This window comes from Gossypium arboreum, chromosome 4 (assembly GCF_025698485.1).
Source record: "Gossypium arboreum isolate Shixiya-1 chromosome 4, ASM2569848v2, whole genome shotgun sequence".
NCBI lineage: Eukaryota > Viridiplantae > Streptophyta > Magnoliopsida > Malvales > Malvaceae > Gossypium > Gossypium arboreum.
Window position 1 is genome coordinate 4,812,642 of NC_069073.1, and position 19,555 is coordinate 4,832,196.

General features: G+C 33.4%; 2 protein-coding genes and 2 long non-coding RNA genes across 4 annotated transcripts; 2 read left to right on the plus strand and 2 right to left on the minus strand.

The window, feature by feature from the left end:
* Nucleotides 1–6,992: 6,992 nt before the first annotated feature.
* Nucleotides 6,993–7,652, plus strand: LOC128291811 (uncharacterized). Its single transcript, XR_008281737.1, has 2 exons — nt 6,993–7,151; nt 7,400–7,652. It is a non-coding gene; the product is annotated as an uncharacterized LOC128291811 (long non-coding RNA).
* An 809-nt stretch (nt 7,653–8,461) lies between these two features.
* Nucleotides 8,462–9,653, plus strand: LOC128291885 (uncharacterized). The gene is made up of 2 exons (XR_008281863.1): nt 8,462–8,601; nt 9,000–9,653. It is a non-coding gene; the product is annotated as an uncharacterized LOC128291885 (long non-coding RNA).
* A 304-nt stretch (nt 9,654–9,957) lies between these two features.
* Nucleotides 9,958–12,591, minus strand: LOC108459783 (G-type lectin S-receptor-like serine/threonine-protein kinase LECRK4). The gene has a single exon (XM_017759186.2). The coding sequence runs from the start codon at nt 12,445–12,447 to the stop codon at nt 10,081–10,083; it is 2,367 nt and encodes a 788-aa protein (XP_017614675.1). The 5' UTR covers nt 12,448–12,591; the 3' UTR covers nt 9,958–10,080.
* A 2,847-nt stretch (nt 12,592–15,438) lies between these two features.
* On the minus strand, nt 15,439–18,078 carry LOC108459664 (G-type lectin S-receptor-like serine/threonine-protein kinase LECRK3). The gene has a single exon (XM_017759065.2). The coding sequence runs from the start codon at nt 17,970–17,972 to the stop codon at nt 15,606–15,608; it is 2,367 nt and encodes a 788-aa protein (XP_017614554.1). The 5' UTR covers nt 17,973–18,078; the 3' UTR covers nt 15,439–15,605.
* Nucleotides 18,079–19,555: the final 1,477 nt, after the last annotated feature.

Sequence of the window (19,555 nt, forward strand, 5' to 3'; positions counted from 1 at the left end):
TTTTTTCAAAAAATTCAACTCATATATGAGAGGTGAGTTGAGCTTTTTAATTTCTGCGAGAGTTGAGTTGAGTCTTTTAATTTCTGTTTTTCAAAAATCAACTCATATTACGAGAGGTGAGTTGAGCTTCAGATCACACACTGAGGTTTTTTTTTTTTTCAATTTATATTTTTCAAAAAAATCAACTCACATTGCGAGATGTGAGTTGAGCCTCGGGTCACATGTCGAGGTATTTTCAAAATCTGTTTTTCAAATTCTGTTTTCAAAAATCAACTCATATTGCGAGAAGTGAGTTGAGCCTTGGCTCACGTGCTGAGCTATTTTCAATTTCTATCTTTCAAAAAAAAAATTCAACTCATATTGCGAGAAATGAGTTGAGGCTCAAGACACGTTGAGGTAATTTCAAATTCTGTTTTCAAAATTCAACTCATATTGCGAGAAATGAGTTGAGCCTCAAGATACGTTGAGGTAATTTCAATTTCTGTTCAAAATGAGTTGAGCCTCAAGACACGCTGAGGTAATTTCAATTTCTGTTTTCAAAATTCAACTCATATTGCGAGAAATTAGTTGAGCCTCAAGACATGCTGAGGTATTTTCAATTTCTGTTTTTCAAAAAAAAATCAACTCATATTGTGAGAAATGAGTTGAGCCTCAAGACATGCTGAGGTATTTTCAATTTCTGTTTTTCAAAAAAATCAACTCATATTGCGAGAGGTGAGTTGAGCCTCAGGACACGCTGAGGTAATTTCAATTTCTGTTGTCAAAAAAATCAACTCGTATTGTGAGAGGCGAGTTGAGCCTCAGGTCACACGCCGAGGTATTTTCAATTTCCGTTTTTCAATTTCTGCCTTTCAAAAAAAAATCAACTTATATTGCGAGAGGTGAGTTGAGCCTTGGCTCACGCGCTGAGCTATTTTCAATTTCTATCTTTCAAAAAAATCAACTCATATTGCGAGAGGTGAGTTGAGCTTCAGATCACACACTGAGGTATTTTTTCAATTTATATTTTTCAAAAAAATCAACTCACATTGCGAGATGTGAGTTGAGCCTCGGTCACATGTCGAGGTATTTTCAAAATCTATTTTTCAAATTTGCTTTTTAAAATCAACTCATATTGAGAAGTGAGTTGAGCCTTGGCTCACGTCTTGAGCTATTTTCAATTCTTTTTTTTCTTCAAAAAATTCAACTCATATTGCGAGAGGTGAGTTGAGCTTTTAATTTCGTGAGAGTTGAGTTGAGTCTTTTAATTTCGCTTTTCAAAAATCAACTCATATTGCGAGAGGTGAGTTGAACCTCCAATCACATATCGAGGTATTTTCAAAATCGCCTTTCAAGTTAAGTTTCAAAAATCAACTCATATTGCGAGAGGTGAGTTGAGCCTTGGCTCACGCTATTGAGCTATTTTCAATTTCGCTTTTAATGCCTGTTTTAGAAAGTCAATTCATATTGCGAAAAATGAGTTGAGCTCAGGATCACATGTCGAGTAGAGAATAAAGATTGAAGTCGATTGAAGACGCCGATTCTGTCTCCTTAAAGTTGCAAGTGGAGTTGATTGAGGCATCGATCTTGCCTTTCCGAGTCGCAGAAGAGAAGACCAAAACCTTATCTCACCGAAGCGATAGAAGAGCATATTGAAGTTGTAGATCTTATCTTCCGAGTTACAGTGAAGCGGATCGAAGCCACAAATCTCATATCCTTGAAGTTACATTGGAACAGATTGAAGCTACAAGGCATATCTCCGAATTTGCAAGTGGATTGAACCAAAGCTACAAGATGCGGTGGACTGAAAAGGACTAACTAAACAAGAATAGTTCCAAAGCAAGTCAAGACCTAGCAAGACCGGCAAGTTTGGTCTTCTTGAAAGTCTTTGCTCTATTATCGCTGTAACGACAATGAGCAAAGAGGGCATAGAAGCCCAAATTGCCCGGCCCGATTTCATCAAAACCCAACCAAACCTCTAAACCCACTAAAACCCTTAACTCATGACCCATTTACATCTACCCAAACCCATTACAAAACCTAAATATTAAACCCAATTTAAAAGCCCATTAAGCCCCCCAAAAAAAAACCTAACCCAAAAAAAAAAAAGAAGAAAAAAGAAAAACTTAACCCAAAAAAAAAAGAAGAAAAAAGAAAAACCTAACAAAAAAAAAACTAAAAAAACCTAGCCACCTAACCACTTTCCCACTTGCCCCATTTTTCCTCCCATTTTTCCTCCCATTGTCTACCACCACCACCTACAAAATAGAAAAATAATAATAGAAAATCATGTAAAGATGGCTATAAAAGCCATTCAAAATCATGTAAAAGAGGGAGGATTTTACAAAGATTGAAAAAAACACACAAAATCCTTCAAATTTTGAACACAAAAAACATCAATAAAAGGTTGCATTTTTCTTTTTCCTCTTCTTTCGAATCTTTTTCTTTCTTTTTTGTGTTGTTTTTTCTTTCTTTATATATACATATATTGTTAAGAAATTTTTTCCCGCCACTGTGGTGGTGGGCGTCGGCATGACGATGACGACCGACGATCGGTCGGTGATCGCCCCTTGGCCGGATTTCCTTCCCCTCCCTTCTCTTCTTTCCCCTTCTTTTTTTTTTAGGTATTTTATATATATTATGTATATATTTTTAATGCCATTAGTTATATATTTCTTATGTATATATTCTTAAATACTATTATATACATATATATATATATATATTTTAAATACCATATTGTGTATATATTATTATTACAAATTATTACTATTGCTAGTATTATTATAACTATTATTATATTAGTGTATATTTTATGTACATATGTATATATATATATATATATATTTTGCACATATCATTATTTTATATTATTGTTGTAAATTTTTATGTATATATTTTTATGTACGTTTCCTAATATTTTCTTTTATTGTAGATATTATTATCATTATTATTACATACTTTTATTATATGCATATATATATATATGTATTTTTATGTACATATTATTATTTTATATTATTATTACCAAATATATCATTTTTCCTATTTTATTATTAGTACATGATTTGTTTTTATTTTGTAAATATCATTATTATTGTTATTCTAATATTCTAGTATTCCATGTTAATATTTTTCATTAATGATATCATTTTTTTATGTCCTTTATCTATTTTAATTTCTCACTTTAGGAATATTTTTTCTCATGTTTTAATTAATTTCAAAAATAAGGCAATGTACCGATTTAATATTAAGCCATCGATTTCATCGCTATGTTGGGTGAAATTCGTCGGCTTGTGTTAAAAAACGGGACACCCTTTCTAAAAAAAATCGAAAACTAAAAATTCTCATTTTTCAATCGGATCACGATTAAATATTATATTGAACTCGTATTTTTGAAAATCAAGTCAACACATGTTTAGGAGATACCAATTTTGGGCGTCGCGAGGGTGCTAATACCTTCCTCGGCAGAATCGACTCGAACCCCAATTTTTCTCTCGGACTTTCACGTAGACCTAAATTTGGCCTTCTTTTTGTTTTAAAATAATTTTATTAGGTGTCCGATCACACCTATAAAAAAGGATCGGTGGCGACTCCCTTTGTTAATGAAATCGAAAGTTGGTTTTCAAATGTTCAATAAATCGCCACAATTAGCGACCAAGCGAAACAAATTTTTTTTTTTACGTCGCTACAAACGGAAATCGAAACCCACCACGATGGGCACGATTCCCCGAATTTCCAAGTATCAAATATTGCCTTCGTTTTAAGGGATTTTCAAACGAATAATTGTAAAACCGACTTAAAACACATTAATTTTGACTTGAATTGAAATAGAATCATGAATTTCGGATCAATAAGTTGAAAATTACAATGCGATAATTACGAATGAAAAGCGAATAAACATGGAACAATATACATGGATAAGATACTATGCAAATGGGTGATAATAATATGAAAATACAAACAAACGAATTATAATATACACAATGACAATAACCACATAACATATGTTACTTAATTATCAACGTTAATAATCAAAAGAATGAAATAAACAACATGAAACCCTTTAAAATAAATAATGAGACAATTTCAAATAAATAATACATAAAAACAAGTTTGAAACAAGATGTCATAAAAAGCAATTTTAAGTGAGTAGTATAGAACAATTTAAAATAATCAATATACAAAACAATTTAAAGTAAAAGAAGCTAATTAAAATAAACATATAACAATCTAAAATAACATATAGTCTAAAATAAATAATAATAAAAATATGTATAAAGAGTTTAAGGTACACGATATATATCAAAATTTGAAAATAAATAATCTATATAAAAACATAAGCAATTCAAAAACGATATATAAAAGGGCTAAAATAAATAAATGAAACAAGGTAAAGTAAAATATAAAATAGTTCAAGGTAATATGTATTAAAACAGTTTAAAATGAATACTATAAAACTTAAAATGAATAATACATAAAATAGTAAAAAAATTCAAAATAGCTAGTATGTAAAATAGGTTTTATAACAAATGATATATATAATAATATCTAAGTTAAATAACATATAAAGGTTATTAATCAACATATGGAAATATAAAATAGATAAAATAAGTGAGCTTAATGTACAATTAGTAAAAACAAATTTAAATATATAGTTCGTAAGACAATTTAAAAAAACAATATATATGTATATAAAAAATTGCAATAAAATTGTAAATAAATAATAACGATATAATAAAATATAAGAATACATGAAAAGAAAATAAATGAACATTAATTATTAGAAAAGGTTGAAAAAAGGAAAAATAATAATAATAATAAGCAAAAAAAAGACTAATGAATATAATAATAATAATAATAATAATAATAATAATAATAAAAGTAATAATAATACGTTAAGTTATAATAGTAAAATAATAATAATAGTGATAATAATAATAATAATTCGATAAAATGTAAATATTAAGAAAAATAATAATATATGTCGAAACCATTTTTAAAAGTTTGAAAAAAACGGGGATCGACTTTAAAAACGAATTATTTGAGGTGTAATCGGATCACCTTGAGATTGATAATTTTAATAAAACATTTGATTTATTAAAACAATAATTTTAGGTCTACGAAAATTGAGAGAATGGGTTCGGGAGTCAATTATGCACAAGGAAGGGTTAGCACCCTCGTAACGCCTAAAATTGGTACCAATTGATTATTTAACGTCCTATCGTTGAAAACTTAAAGAAAAAATTGCCAAAATACGATTCCTTTAAAAATGTGTGATCAACTCGAATTGGATTTTAAGATTCACTCGTTCCAAAGAAATAAAATACCACATCCAGCACGTTAGGACACGATATTTTAAGCCTCCAAAAACTGAGATCACCTCATGACTTCCAAAACGCAACGAAAAGGGTATTCAATTATTTGGTCCAACGAAAAAACGAAACCCAGCACGTTATGGCACGATTTCTCGAATTTCCAAACATAGCACATTGCCCTATTTTAAAATTTAGAAAACATGAATGAAATTTTAAAAGGAATATTTGACTATTTTGGGCAAGTAGAAAATCAAAACCCAGCACGTTAGGGCAAGATTTCCCAAATTTCCAAACGCCAAACATTGCTTTTGTTTTAGAAGTTTTTTAAAATTGATAGATTATAAGACCGACTCAAAATGCTTTTTATTTGGTTTATTTGGAATAAAAATGAGACAACCAATATCGATTAAAATGCTGAAATTTGAACCACAATGCCATAATATATGAAAAAAAAAGTCAATATACATGGATAAAATATTATACAAATGAATAGTCATAATGTGGAATTTTAAAAGGAACGAATTTAGACGCATACAACGGTCAACATATCATATATTATACATATACCAATACTAACATCTAATGAATTAAAAGCGAACTTAAAGACATATTAAGTAAATTAACACAAATAATATATAACAAATTTTTAAAACAAATAAACAAATGAATGATACAAAGGAAATGCAATTTAGGATTATCAATATGCAAACAATATACATAAAACTTGGAACAAGTAATCTACATGAAAGTTTAAAATAGACCAGGAAAATAAAGATAATAATATATATAAAAGAAATGTATAAATGAAATTTCTAAATGAATAATGTATGTAAAAAAAAGTAAATGATATACAAAATAATACATATCTATCTAAATACATAATATACATGAAAAAAAACTTAATATAAATAATATATATAAAAGTATAAATAATAAAAGCATTTGAAAAATAAAAAACAATAAAATAGGGTTTTATAGGAAGTGAACTATATAAATAGATTCTTATAGAGAATATACATATAAAATAATTTAATGACAATAATATATACATCAATAAATTCAAAAGAAGACATATATACATATAAATACATTTAAAAGAACAATATTTACATAAAACAGTATGAATCAACGATATATATTTAGAATTTAAAAGAAAATGTAAATGTATGTACAATAGCATTAAAATATCTTTAGAACACATAAGAATATAAAAAAAGACTTTAAAATAAATAAATTGTGAAATAAAACAATTAGGAGAGAAAACAAAATAAAAAGTATAAAATGGCAAACTGGAAGAGTGCAAAATTAATAAAATAATTTAAAATAATATATATTAAAATAATATATATAAAATAAAATAAAATATGAACTAAAACTTAATTGAAATAAGAGCAAACCTAAAGAGACAATTAATAAATAAAAAACATGGAAAGTGAGATAAGGGCTAAAGCGCAATGCGCGGGGACCGAAAGCGCAAATGGTCCAAATCCCAAAACGTTGTGCCCAGGCTCGAGCTAAATTGAAATGGCGCGCAAGTTTCAGGGACAATTTTAAAAAATATAAACAGGTTTTAATTACAAGTCAGTGCAAAAGGGGAGGACTCAATACGAAAATCCCCCACTTTGAGCCAAAATGTGTGGGTCCAGCACCAAACGGTGCTATTCTATTCCAATTACTTAACCCATTTTTTTAACCATTTTATTCTTTGTTTAAAAAACAACCCTAAATTTTGAGAACCCCCCCTTTTGCTCTCCCCTCTGCTCCTCGCTGTATGCCAAGCCTTCAACTTCTCCGAAAACCGCTTGCGACCAATGAAGCAGGGCCCTCCAGTGGTGCGAGTGCGACGCAACTCCGGTGAGCTTCTCCCACTTACTCTTATATTTCGTATTTAAAATGCGAATTTGAATGAAAAAAATAAAAATGGGAAAAAAAAACAGTGATAAACCTTTGAAATGTATTCTACTACTTTTATTGATTTTTGTATATTTGCGAGAATGATTTCTTCAATCTGTGTTCTATTTCTCTGGAAAAAAAATCTCCAAAACATTACATATTCGTGGCTTTATATAGCCATTTACAACTGTTTTTGTGCACACTTGCAGCTATGGCAAACGTGGCTTGGACATGGTGCTTGGGTGCGTGGTGTGAGGTGGTGGAGAACGTGAGTAGTGGCGGTTGAATGTGGGCACATGATGACTGAAGGGAGGCAGCAAATCTAGGGTTTCCCTCTTTGCTGAAAAAAAAATGTGGGTCATTGGGCTCGTAATAGGGCCTTTTAATTTTAGTGATTTGGGTTTATATCTTGGACCGGTAAAATTTAGGCCCTACAATATAAAAATAAAACTTTATATAAAATCTAAAGTTTTAAAATTATAAAAAGGATATAACTAAATAAATGGTAAAATAAAGTAAACTAAAAACAAAGTAAAATGTAAAGTACATAATAATAAAATAAGTAAACAAATCATGTGAAAATTTAAAAATGATAAAAGCAACAATAATAAAAAATTACGTATACATAAAAATAGTAAATAAGTAAATAAACACATACTAAGATATATGTGTAATAATGACGATAGAAAAAAATGTCTAAATATAAGTAATATAAATTTTAACATGAAATACGAGACAATAAGAAATATATATATATAATAAAGAATAATACAAAAGAATAACAAAATAAAAAAAAACTGAAATTATATAGAAGGCTGAATCTGAAGTAAAATGGAATTTCAAATCTAAACTATAATAAAATAAGGGTTGATTCGAAAGTGAAATGAAATTAAAGGGAATAAGTCGTAAAAAATGAAAATAGGAGAGGGCTTAAACTGAACGCACGAACAAAGAACGAGAATCAAATGAGAAATTATTCCCCAGATTCCTAAACGCACCGTTCCAAAGGGGATTAAAATAAAATGGAACTAGTGGCTAAATTTAAAAGAGAAAAATAAAAATGGGATCAGATTGAATAGCCTTTAGAAAGCGGAGGGACCGAAATTGAAAATTTCCCCTCCATGCGAAAACACGCGGATCCTGAGGGATATTCGGGTCGGATTTCGGGTCATGGCCTAAACGGCGTCGTTTTGGCCTATGCATACTCACACTAAAACGGTGCCGTTTTGTCCACTTATAAAAGCAAAAAAAATTACAAACAATTTCATTTTTCAACCTTCAAAACAAAAAAGGTTTAAAAACTCTCTCAACCTCTTTTATGTCCGGCCCAACTCCGGCCGTGGTCCAATCATAAGACCGACGTCGTCCACCGCGCCGGCCACCATACACGGTGGCCAAAAATCGAAAGAAGGTAAAATTTTATTTTTTAAAAATGTTTATATATAAATATATACATATATACTGTTTTTAAAAGAAAAAAAATAAAGAAATCATATATGTATGTATGTGTATGAGTAGATTCGAAAAGAAAAAAAGGAAAAAAAATAGAAAAGAAAGAAAAAAGGAAAATGGAAATAACATTAACCTCAACTTGTTTTTTTTTTTAATCTACTTTGTGGATTTGCTATTCTTATTTTTTTTAATCTCTTTTTTGTATTTGATAATCTCCCCCTCGCAATTACATTTTTTTCTGGCTATATATAGCCGAATACATGTTATCATTTCATTACTGTCTGCTTTCTCTTTTTTGGTTACTGTTTCCTTATCATTTCTCTGCTTGTTGCTTTCTTTTCTTGGTCATGTTTGCAGGTTGGGGAAGAAGTCAACGAGGTAGGTGGCCATTTTGGTGCTAGCGGGCTAGGGGAGCCAACCCTCGAGCGAAGAACGTGCAGACGAGGCACGTGGGCGATAGCAGGGAGGCACGACGCTAAAGGGTGGCTAAGGTTTCCTTTGCTGAAACTAGTTTAGGTAGTGGGCTTATCGGGCTTAGGGTTATTTTAATTTTGGGCCTATTGGGTTGTAATTTTGGCTGGGTTTAATTGTGTTTGATGTTTGAGTTGATTTAATGGGCTTATTTATGGTTTAGTGGGCCGGGTAAAATTTGGACTGTACAGCTGCCCCTCTTTGCTTGTTATCGTGTAACGAGAATAGAGCAAAGACTTTTAAAAAAAGATCAAATTTGCCCGGTCTTCTTGAGTCTTGGCTTCTTCGGTTTAAATGCCAATTAAGACTCAAGTCTTGGTCAACTCGTCGTACCTATGGAAGTTAAGATATGTGGGATTTTCTTTTTGAGAAAATATAAGTGGTTTAGTTTTGGCCACATTATCAGTTTCTCTTTCTTCTCATGCTTAACTTCTGTCAATATTTTGGAACCACTTGTGTTTGTTTAAGGTTAAATTTTGCTCTTAGTCCCTGTACTTTATGAAAGTTGTAAATTTAGTTCTTGTATTTTAATTTGATTAATTTTAGTCCTTATACTTTTCAAATTTTGGAATTTTAATCCTAACCCAAGTACTATCTGTTAAATTCTTTTATTAAACTCAATTACTAGTTCTATACTTTGCATACTATTGCAGAGCTTATCCATATTATCTAATTAGATCATTCCAAGTTTTTATATTTTTTGAAATTTAAAATTTTAATCTTGATGCAAATAATAGTTGTTAACCAGTTAATTTGATTTGTAGTGAGTATTATGTGAAAATATCAAGCTAACACAATATTACACATATTACAATAAGTAGCAATAAGGACCAAATCCTCGGGGTTAATTAATATTACAAGCTTGATTTATTGGAGATGATATTGCACAAGAAATCATCAATTTCAGCAAATACAAAATAAAGAGGAAAATGTGAACCAAATATAATATCTAAAATACATGACACAACTAAATAGAACTGAAAAATGAAGTTGGGCAGGGAGGTATGGGGATCTCAACTGTCCCTTCCAACATCAACAGTACCTTCTTCATGGAAGGGCGCAGTGTTGGTTCATCCAGGATGCACCACAGTCCTACAATCACCATCCTTTCAAGTTGTTTTATATCCACCTCCTCATCTTCTCCTACTATCTTCCCTACCTCACCGGCTTGGTAACGATCGTAGACCCATTCTTCAAGGACAGCTTCTTCGTCCTTGAGGCTCCAATTTACACTTCGTCGACAACATATGATCTCCAATAATACGATCCCGAAGCTGTAAACATCTGCTTTTACTGTCACCGGTAGTTTCCTGTGCCACTCTGGTGCAACGTACCCCCTTGTTCCTCTGATCCCAGTGAAGGTCTTGGTTTGGTCTGGCTTTAGCAACTTGGCCAATCCGAAATCGGATATTTTCGCTTCCCCGTTTTCGTCCATTAGTATGTTCTGAGACTTGATGTCACAATGGATTATTTGAGTATCGCATTCTTCATGAAGATAGAGGAGACCTCGAGCTACGTCGCGAGCGATTTCCACCCTATCGATCCAACAAGGTCGTCTTTCGGGTGTAAAGAGTACATCGGAAAGTGATCCATTGATCATATACTCGTATATCAACAGCCTATTAGCTCCATCATGGCAGTATCCTAGTAGTCGAACTAAGTTTCGATGATGAGTTCTCCCAATGATTCGCATCTCGTTTTGAAACTCTCGTTCGCCTTGGTTTGATATGTTGTCCAATCTCTTCACTGCCACAACTTTTGTTAAACCATTCAACATTACCGTTCCTTTGAAAACGGTCCCAAATGCTCCTTTCCCGATTTCTTCCTGGAAATTATCAGTCATTGCCACGATTTCTGCAAAACTAAACGAAATAGGAGCAACGTTCTCGCACAATCTTATGTTGCTGTCTGTAGAAAACCTTTTGCATCTGAAAACACGACTCCAAAGAATCAAAGCCCCAGAAATTACTAACACCATGATTGCAAAACCAATCAGTGAAAGCCCTATAATTAAAATATCCGTATGAACTTTCCCATTCCCATCTTTAGGTTCATCAGCATGTTTTCTTGGTTCATTAATGGATGAATATATACCTACCTTGATCAAAGCGACGTTTGAATTGCTAAGATCCCTTCTCCCATATCTCAAAGGAAGCCTTTGCTTCGTGCATTTTCCATCATTAAACATGGCAGCCTCACAGTTGCAATCCTCATAACATGCTGTCTCACATTCTTCTCTGGTTGTTGAAGTCACCTCAGAATATCCAGTATCTTCCCATACAGTGTTTTCAGCTGCCTGAATGGTATTCTGGATTTTCCCATCATCGTTTTTACAGCTGTCGCTGGAGAAATTCCTCTCACAGCCAGCAGTGAAATTTCCTTCTATAACTGGAGCAAATCCAGGAAGACATATACAATTAGCTTCTCTATCTACATCAACGCAATAACCATTAAGCCCACATAGACCCTTGGGTGCACATTTGTCTGACGTAGATGACCATATAACTGATCGATTGCCGTTCCGATCGAGTCTGTAAGAATAGAGTCGAAAGATGCCATCGGAATCAATTTTCATCTGATAAATTGTTCTATTTGTATCATCGTACCCTCCTGTGTTTAGATCCTTTATGTTGAAGCCTGTTGAATTGAGCATGTACAAATGACCATCATCGTCGAGATTCAGGCTCACGTTATCTCCCTTACCATCTGTAAAGGATGACCAATAAGAATAAGGTGCTGTGTCAGGAGTATCCACAGGGTACTGTACCAAGTTTCCATCATGCTGCATCTTAAGACGAAATATACCAGTTGACTGGTCAGTTTCCGAGACACTAGAGAACAGCTCCATCCCTGCTGAGAGACGCTGTCCTTGTAGAATGCTAGTGGTTGGATATTGGAAGCTCTGCCATATAATGTCCTCGTCAGAGTTGAATACAACGAAATTGCCAGTATCAAGCATCGAAGCTGCAGCAATATTCTGAGAAGCATCGGTGACGATGTATATGTCTCGTCTTGGCGGTGACTGAAGAATGAGCCTTCCATCGGTTGTAAGAACCAAGCTAGCAGTGCTTGGAACAGGAGGAGCATCTTGGTTGGCTGTCCAAACCACTGTCCTTTGAGGAACTCCAGCAAGGAAAACCCCAACACCATAGCCCTTACCTTGGGGATAAAACCCAAAGCCATAGAGACCAGAAGGGGATAGCCATGCGGATTTTCCGGTGGTCGTGGGTGTCAAAAATGAGCCCAAATGTATAGTGGAGTTCCTTCGTTGAGCTACTGCATGGAAATGAAAGGAAAAGAAGCACACAAGGAAAAGAAATGAAATGGCGACCATGGCTGAGGCCTAAATGGTATAATGTCTCTATAGATTGCAGAGCATATCGTTTTATATATATGGTTTAATGAGTTTTGAGAGTTAATACATTGAATGAATTTTCCATCCTAATTTTTTGATAGGGTAGTTATCACTATGCGGTTTCGTCCTAGAGAAGTAGGTCATGACTCATACGCGTAGATTTCCAAAGGGGACCAATCATCGATTGGCTACTTCAGTCCACTCATGAGCTGATATTTTTAATTTGAGAGGAAAATTTATATTTAACTAGCTATGGTCTTGCCACAATTACTTCAGTCCAGTTACAAATTTTCAATTTCAACCTTCAACATATTTTTGTCTTATCTATGAAGCAGTCAAACACGGAAGATGGTCTCCATTATTTCTTTCAAGAAGGGTTCCTGCTCTAACTCATTTATTTTTTTGTGGACGATCTTCTCTTCTTTTGTGAAAATTCTCAGTTTATTTTGCCATTTTTCTAGTCAAAAGGTGAATAAAAAGAAATCTCAGATATTTTTTTTTCCTAATACACTTGCTTATTAGCATATTTGATTTGCAATGGTGTTGGTATGGTTTGAATTGAGGAGTTGGGTATTTATTTTGGTATGCTTTTGTTGCGTAAAATAGTCACAACGAGTTCATTTGATTTTATAGTGAGTAATGTTCGGAATAAGTTGAATGGGTGGAAAGCTAGGAAGCTCTCTTTAGCAGGCAGAATAACTTTGGCAAAATCAGTTCTGCTTGCTATCCCCAATTATTTTATGAGCACAGTTCGTATTCTGATTTCTATTTGCAGTGAAATTGAAAAGATTGTTCGTAATATCATTTGGGGCTCAACTTTGGAGTGAAGGAGACCAGCTCTTGTCTCATGGAGTGAATGTTGCAGACCGCTTGAATTCGGAGGTTCGGGAATCCGAAGCTTGATTGATCAGAACAAGATTTTCTTGTTGAAATTGGGGTTCCAGATTTTAACCAACACTGACTCTTTGTGGGTGAAATTAGTTAGGAGCAAGTATAAACTTCATGGGGTGTTGCTGATTGCCATTTCTAAAAGCATTTGCTCTTACATCTTTGACAAAAGTGTAGTCGGATGTGATAAAAAATGTGTTTTGGTCATTAGATGATGGGCATTTGACAAATTTCTGGAATGACGTTTGGGTTTGTCAAGTTAGACAGTGAAGGAGCTTATTTCAAGGAGTTGGGCAACTTGATGATACCCTACGTGTGTGTGATGTGGTGACGGCTAGTGGCAACTGGGATTGGTCTCGTTTATGCAGCTTTCTTCCTGATAATATTGGTACTTGTATTATCGCAATGGTGCATCTATCTGCTGATGTGGGTCAGGATAGATAAGCTTGGAAATATGTTTTTTAACTTCAACTTGTTGAAAAAATAGCTGATGACCCACATTCCTCAAAAAATCTTGATTCGGCATTATTCAAGGTTATAACATGTTCTTTTTGAAACTTAATATCAACTTTTAGATTGAATTGGATCACACTGTATCTAAATTTTTAAATAGATGTAACTTTACATTTTCATATATATTTTTTTGATAAACAACGCTTAAACAATATTCAAATTGTTCTCTTTTATTTTTATTTTATAAATAATAATTTATTTTTTATACATTTAGTTTTGTTCCTTAATTAGTTCAACTAAAAATTTGTTGTGGAGTTGCCAACATGACTTCCCACTCACAAGATCTCTAGAACTTCATTCTTACATGTATATCTTCAATTGTGCTTACTCGCCAGCAGTAGTTTTTAAACCAACGTGAACATGGCGTCATTAATGTTGAAAAAAAAGAAAAAAGTTGAATATGTTTAAGTCTTTTTATGGATTTTTCACTTAAATTATTTTATTTATAAAATTATTAGTCAAATAAAAATCATGTTAAAAAATAGAAAAAAGGTATTCATTTATTTATAATTTGTATTTGTTTTTATAAAGTTTTATGTATTTTAATCAAAAATAAACTTTTAAATATATATATTTAAAGTTTTTTTTAAAATGTTATGAATCAAGACTAAATTGAAAGAATGTATAAAGTTAAGGGTTAAATTTGTTAAATTTTAAAATTAAGACAAATTTGATAGAATATATAATTATTGGAGAGCTAAATTTGTTATTTTGTCAATAAAAAATGATTTTCATTGGTGATGTAACAGATGAAGATTAAATTTTAATAACGATAGTAATTGAGTGAATATTTTTCTAAAATATAGAAATGGTTTAAACACCAATTAATCCTTTAATATCCGCCAATGCAAGATTCAAGTCTTGGTCAACTCGTCGTACCTATGGAAGTTGACATAAGTGGGTTTTTCTTTTTGAGAAAATAAAAGTGGTTTAGTTTCCGGTCACTTTATCAGTTTCTCTTTCTTTTCATGCTCAACTTTTGTCAATATTTTGGAGCCACTTGTGTTTGTTTAAGGTTAAATCTTACTATTAGTTCTTGTACTTTGTGAAAGTTATTGATTTAGTTCTTATATTTTAATTTAATCAATTTTAGTCCTGTATTTTTTAAAATTTGAAATTTTAGTCTTAACCCAGATAATATTAGTTAAAATTCATTTGATTAAACTCAATTACACATGGCGTTACACATATGATAATATGTTCGGTGCATTAGATCTTGAAAATAACAAAATTTAACTTAATGAATTAACAATAATCATTTGGTGAGGATTGAAGTTTTATAATTTGAAAGGTATAGGGACTAAAATTGATCAAATAAAAGTATAGAGACTAAATACATAACTTTCTCGAAGTACAGGGACCAACATCAGAATTTAATCTTTGTTTAACGCCCCCGTGGAAACACAGTGCATATGGGAAACATTCTTCTGAAAAGTCCTTGCAAGTTGCAAACAAGGGAACTTAAAATGTGGGAACACATCCATCTTGTACTCCTTTGTTTTGCCTCTAATGGTAAAAAACCTTATTGTTTAACAAGTTCGAAAGTTCATATAATCCGGCAATGAGTCGTTTTAATGTAATAATCAATAGCAGTAAGGACCAATTCCTTGGGGGTTAAGTAATATTACAAGCTTGATTTATGGAGATGATATTGCACAGGAAATCATCAATTTCAGCAAATACAAAATCAAGATGAAAATGTAAAGCAAATATAATATCTAAAATACATGACACAACTAAATAGAACTGAAAAATGAAGTCGGGCAGGGAGGTATGGGGATCTCAACTGTCCCTTCCAACATCAACAGTACCTTCTTCATGGAAGGGCGCAGTGTTGGTTCATCCAGGATGCACCACAGTCCTACAATCACCATCCTTTCAAGTTGTTTTATATCCACCTCCTCATCTTCCCCTACTATCTTCCCTACCTCACCGGCTTGGTAACAATCGTAGACCCATTCTTCAAGGACAGCTTCTTCGTCCTTGAGGCTCCAATTTACACTCCGTCGACAACATATGATCTCCAATAATACGATCCCGAAGCTGTAAACATCTGCTTTCACTGTCACCGGTAGTTTCCTGTGCCACTCTGGTGCAACGTAACCCCTTGTTCCTCTGATCCCAGTGAAGGTCTTGGTTTGGTCTGACTTTAGCAACTTGGCCAATCCGAAATCGGATATTTTTGCTTGCCCGTTTTCGTCCATTAGTATGTTCTGAGACTTGATGTCACAATGGATTATTTGAGTATCGCATTCTTCATGAAGATACAGGAGACCTCGAGCTACGTCGCGAGCGATTTCCACCCTATCGATCCAACAAGGTCGTCTTTCGGGTGTAAAGAGTACATCGGAAAGTGATCCATTGATCATGTACTCGTATATCAACAGCCTATTAGCTCCATCATGGCAGTATCCTAGTAGTCGAACTAAGTTTCGATGATGAGTTCTCCCAATGATTCGCATCTCGTTTTGGAACTCTCGTTCGCCTTGGTTTGATATGTTGTCCAATCTCTTCACTGCCACAACTTTTGTAAAACCATTCAACATTACCGTCCCTTTGAAAACGGTCCCAAATGCTCCTTTCCCGATTTCTTCCTGGAAATTATCAGTCATCGCCTCGATTTCTGCAAAACTAAACGAAATAGGAGCAACGTTCTCGCACAATCTTATATTGCTGTCTGTAGAAAACCTTTTGTATCTGAAAACACGACTCCTAAGAATCAAAGCCCCAGAAATTACCAACACCATGATTGCAAAACCAATCAGTGAAAGCCCAATAATTAAAATATCCGTATGAACTTTCCCATTCCCATCTTTAGGTTCATCATCATGTTTTCTTGGTTCATTAATGGATGAATATATACCTACCTTGATCAAAGCGATGTTTGAATCGCTAAGATCCCTTCTCCCATATCTCAAAGGAAGCCTTTGCTTCGTGCATTTTCCATCATTAAACATGGCAGCCTCACAGTTGCAATCCTCATAACATGCTGCCTCACATTCTTCTCTGGTTGTTGAAGTCACCTCAGAATATCCAGTATCTTCCCATACAGTGTTTTCAGCTGCCTGAATGGTATACTGGATTTTCCCATCATTGTTTTTACAGCTGTCGCTGGAGAAATTCCTCTCGCAGCCAGCAGTGAAGTTTCCTTCTATAACTGGAGCAAATCCTGGAAGACATCTACAATCAGCTTCTCTATCTACATTAACGCAATAGCCATTAAGCCCACATAAACCCAGGGGTTCACACTTGTCTGACGTAGATGACCATATAACTGATCGATTCCCGTTCCGATCGAGTCTGTAAGAATAGAGTCGAAAGATGCCATCGGAATCAATTTTCATCAGATAAATTGTTCTGTTTGTATCATCATACCCTCCTGTGGTTAGATCCTTTATGTTGAAGCCTGTTGAATTGAGCATGTACAAATGGCCATCATTGTCGAGATTCACGCTCACATTATCTCCACTACCAGATGTACGAGATGACCAATAAGCATAAGGTCCTGTGTCTGGAGTGTCCACAGGGTACTGCACCAGGTTACCATCATGCTGCATCTTAAGACGAAATATTCCAGTTGACTGGTCAGTTTCCGAGACATTAGAGAACAGCTCCATCCCAGCTGAGAGACGCTGTCCTTGTAGAATGCTAGTGGTTGGATATTGAAAGCTCTGCCATATGATGTCCCCGTCAGAATTGAATACAACGAAATTGCCAGTGTCAAGCATCGAAGCTGCAGCAATTTTCTGAGAAGCATCGGTGACGATGTATACGTCTCGTCTTGGTGGTGACTGAAGAATGAGCCTTCCATCGGTTGTAAGAACCAAGCTAGCAGTGCTTGGAACAGGAGGATCATCTCGGTTGGCAGTCCAAACTACTGTCCTTTGAGGAACTCCGGCAAGGAAAACCCCAATACCATAGCCCTTACCTTGGAGATAAAACCCAAAGCCATAGAGACCAGAAGGGGATAGCCATGCGGATTTGCCGGTGGTCGTGGGTGTCAAAGATGAGCCCAAACGTATAGTGGAGTTCCTTGGTTGAGCTACTGCATGCAAATGAAAGGAAAAGGAACACACAAGGAAAAGAAATGAAATGGCGACCATGGCTGAGGCCTAAAAGGTACAATATCCCTATAGATTACAGAGCATCTCGTTATATATATATGGTTTAATGAGTTTTGAGAGTCAATACTTTGAATGAATTTTCCATCTTACTTTTTCTGATAGGATAGTAATCAGTATGAAATTTCGTCGTAGACAAGTGGGTCATACGCGTTGATTCCAAAGGCGACCAATCATCGATTGGCTACTTCAGTCCACTCATAAATTTATATTTAACTAGCTAAGGTCTAGGCACAATTACTTCAGTTCAATTATAATTTAAAAAAAAAAAACTTAAACGATTATATGAAAAATTAAATAAATCCGTGTAAAGGTATCACTATGAGACAGTAAAATCCCTTGTACTAGAGATAGGGGTTTCTCAAACAACATCAAAATCGAGGACATTTATTTACGCACTTGATCATTCGATCGACAACTACATTTTGAGCTTTTAGTATATGACGAATTCTAATATTCTAATCTCATTTGAACAAGTTAATAATTAATCGTAGTTCAACCAGACTATTATTGGCAACGCCACTCTCTAGTAAAGACTCCACTAAAAGCACATTATCTTATTTTGGTTCTAGTTGCTTATAACTTTTTTCCCATGCTTTTGCACAAACCTTCAAGTACGGCTCTTGCTTCAATTAGAAAAATCGTTCCCTTGCCCACTATCATTGAACATCCATACAACCATTTCATATTGACATTTCTAAATACCCCTCCAATCAAAGCATTATTATTAAAGCTCCATCCATGTTAAGTTTAATTCACCCTTACTCCAGTGATAATTTAATTACAAATTTTCATTTTCAACTCTCATAATGTTTTTAATTCTTCACCCATTACTTAATTTGTCATTTATTTCTTAATTAATGTCTACAATTGTAACTTTATTTAAATTTTTATTATATTTTAAATTTTACTCAAACAACTTCTTATCATTTTATTTGTATAAAATAACCCTAAATAATACATTATTTGATATATTCAAACTGATTTTTAAGTGGAATGATAATTGTACCATAAATGTATAGAAAATGACTCAAGTAAAATTTTGAGTTTTTTAAGCAGGCAAGTTGTTTAGCTTTACCATTAAAAAATGGCTAAATCTCTTGGTCTTTCTTCTTCTTTTCACAACTTCTTTCACGCCTCCTGTCTTGACTATCGACCAAAGCTGTGCGATTTTAGCATTAACAGACGACTTTAAAAATGATGATCTATTACTCGGTCTTCAAAATTAAAATTTACGGTAAATCATTTAAATATGATGGAATTTATTTTTAATCATTTAATTATAAAAATTTTTGAAATATCTTCCAACAAATTCGTTTGTTTTTCTTTTTTTTCATCAACTGTTGTTAAGGTTTTTACACTCGATTGATATGAGTATTGTTGCCAATACATAAAGAAGCGGGTTCGACTGCGCTAAAGTACATTGTCATTCTATTTATAAGTTAAGAATGAGCTATGAGTAATTCTAAATATTATATTAAAAAAAGATATAATCAGAATCTATAATGAGATTAATAAGAGAGTGGTGAATAAATTTAACCTCAACTGATATTGTCTCAATTGAG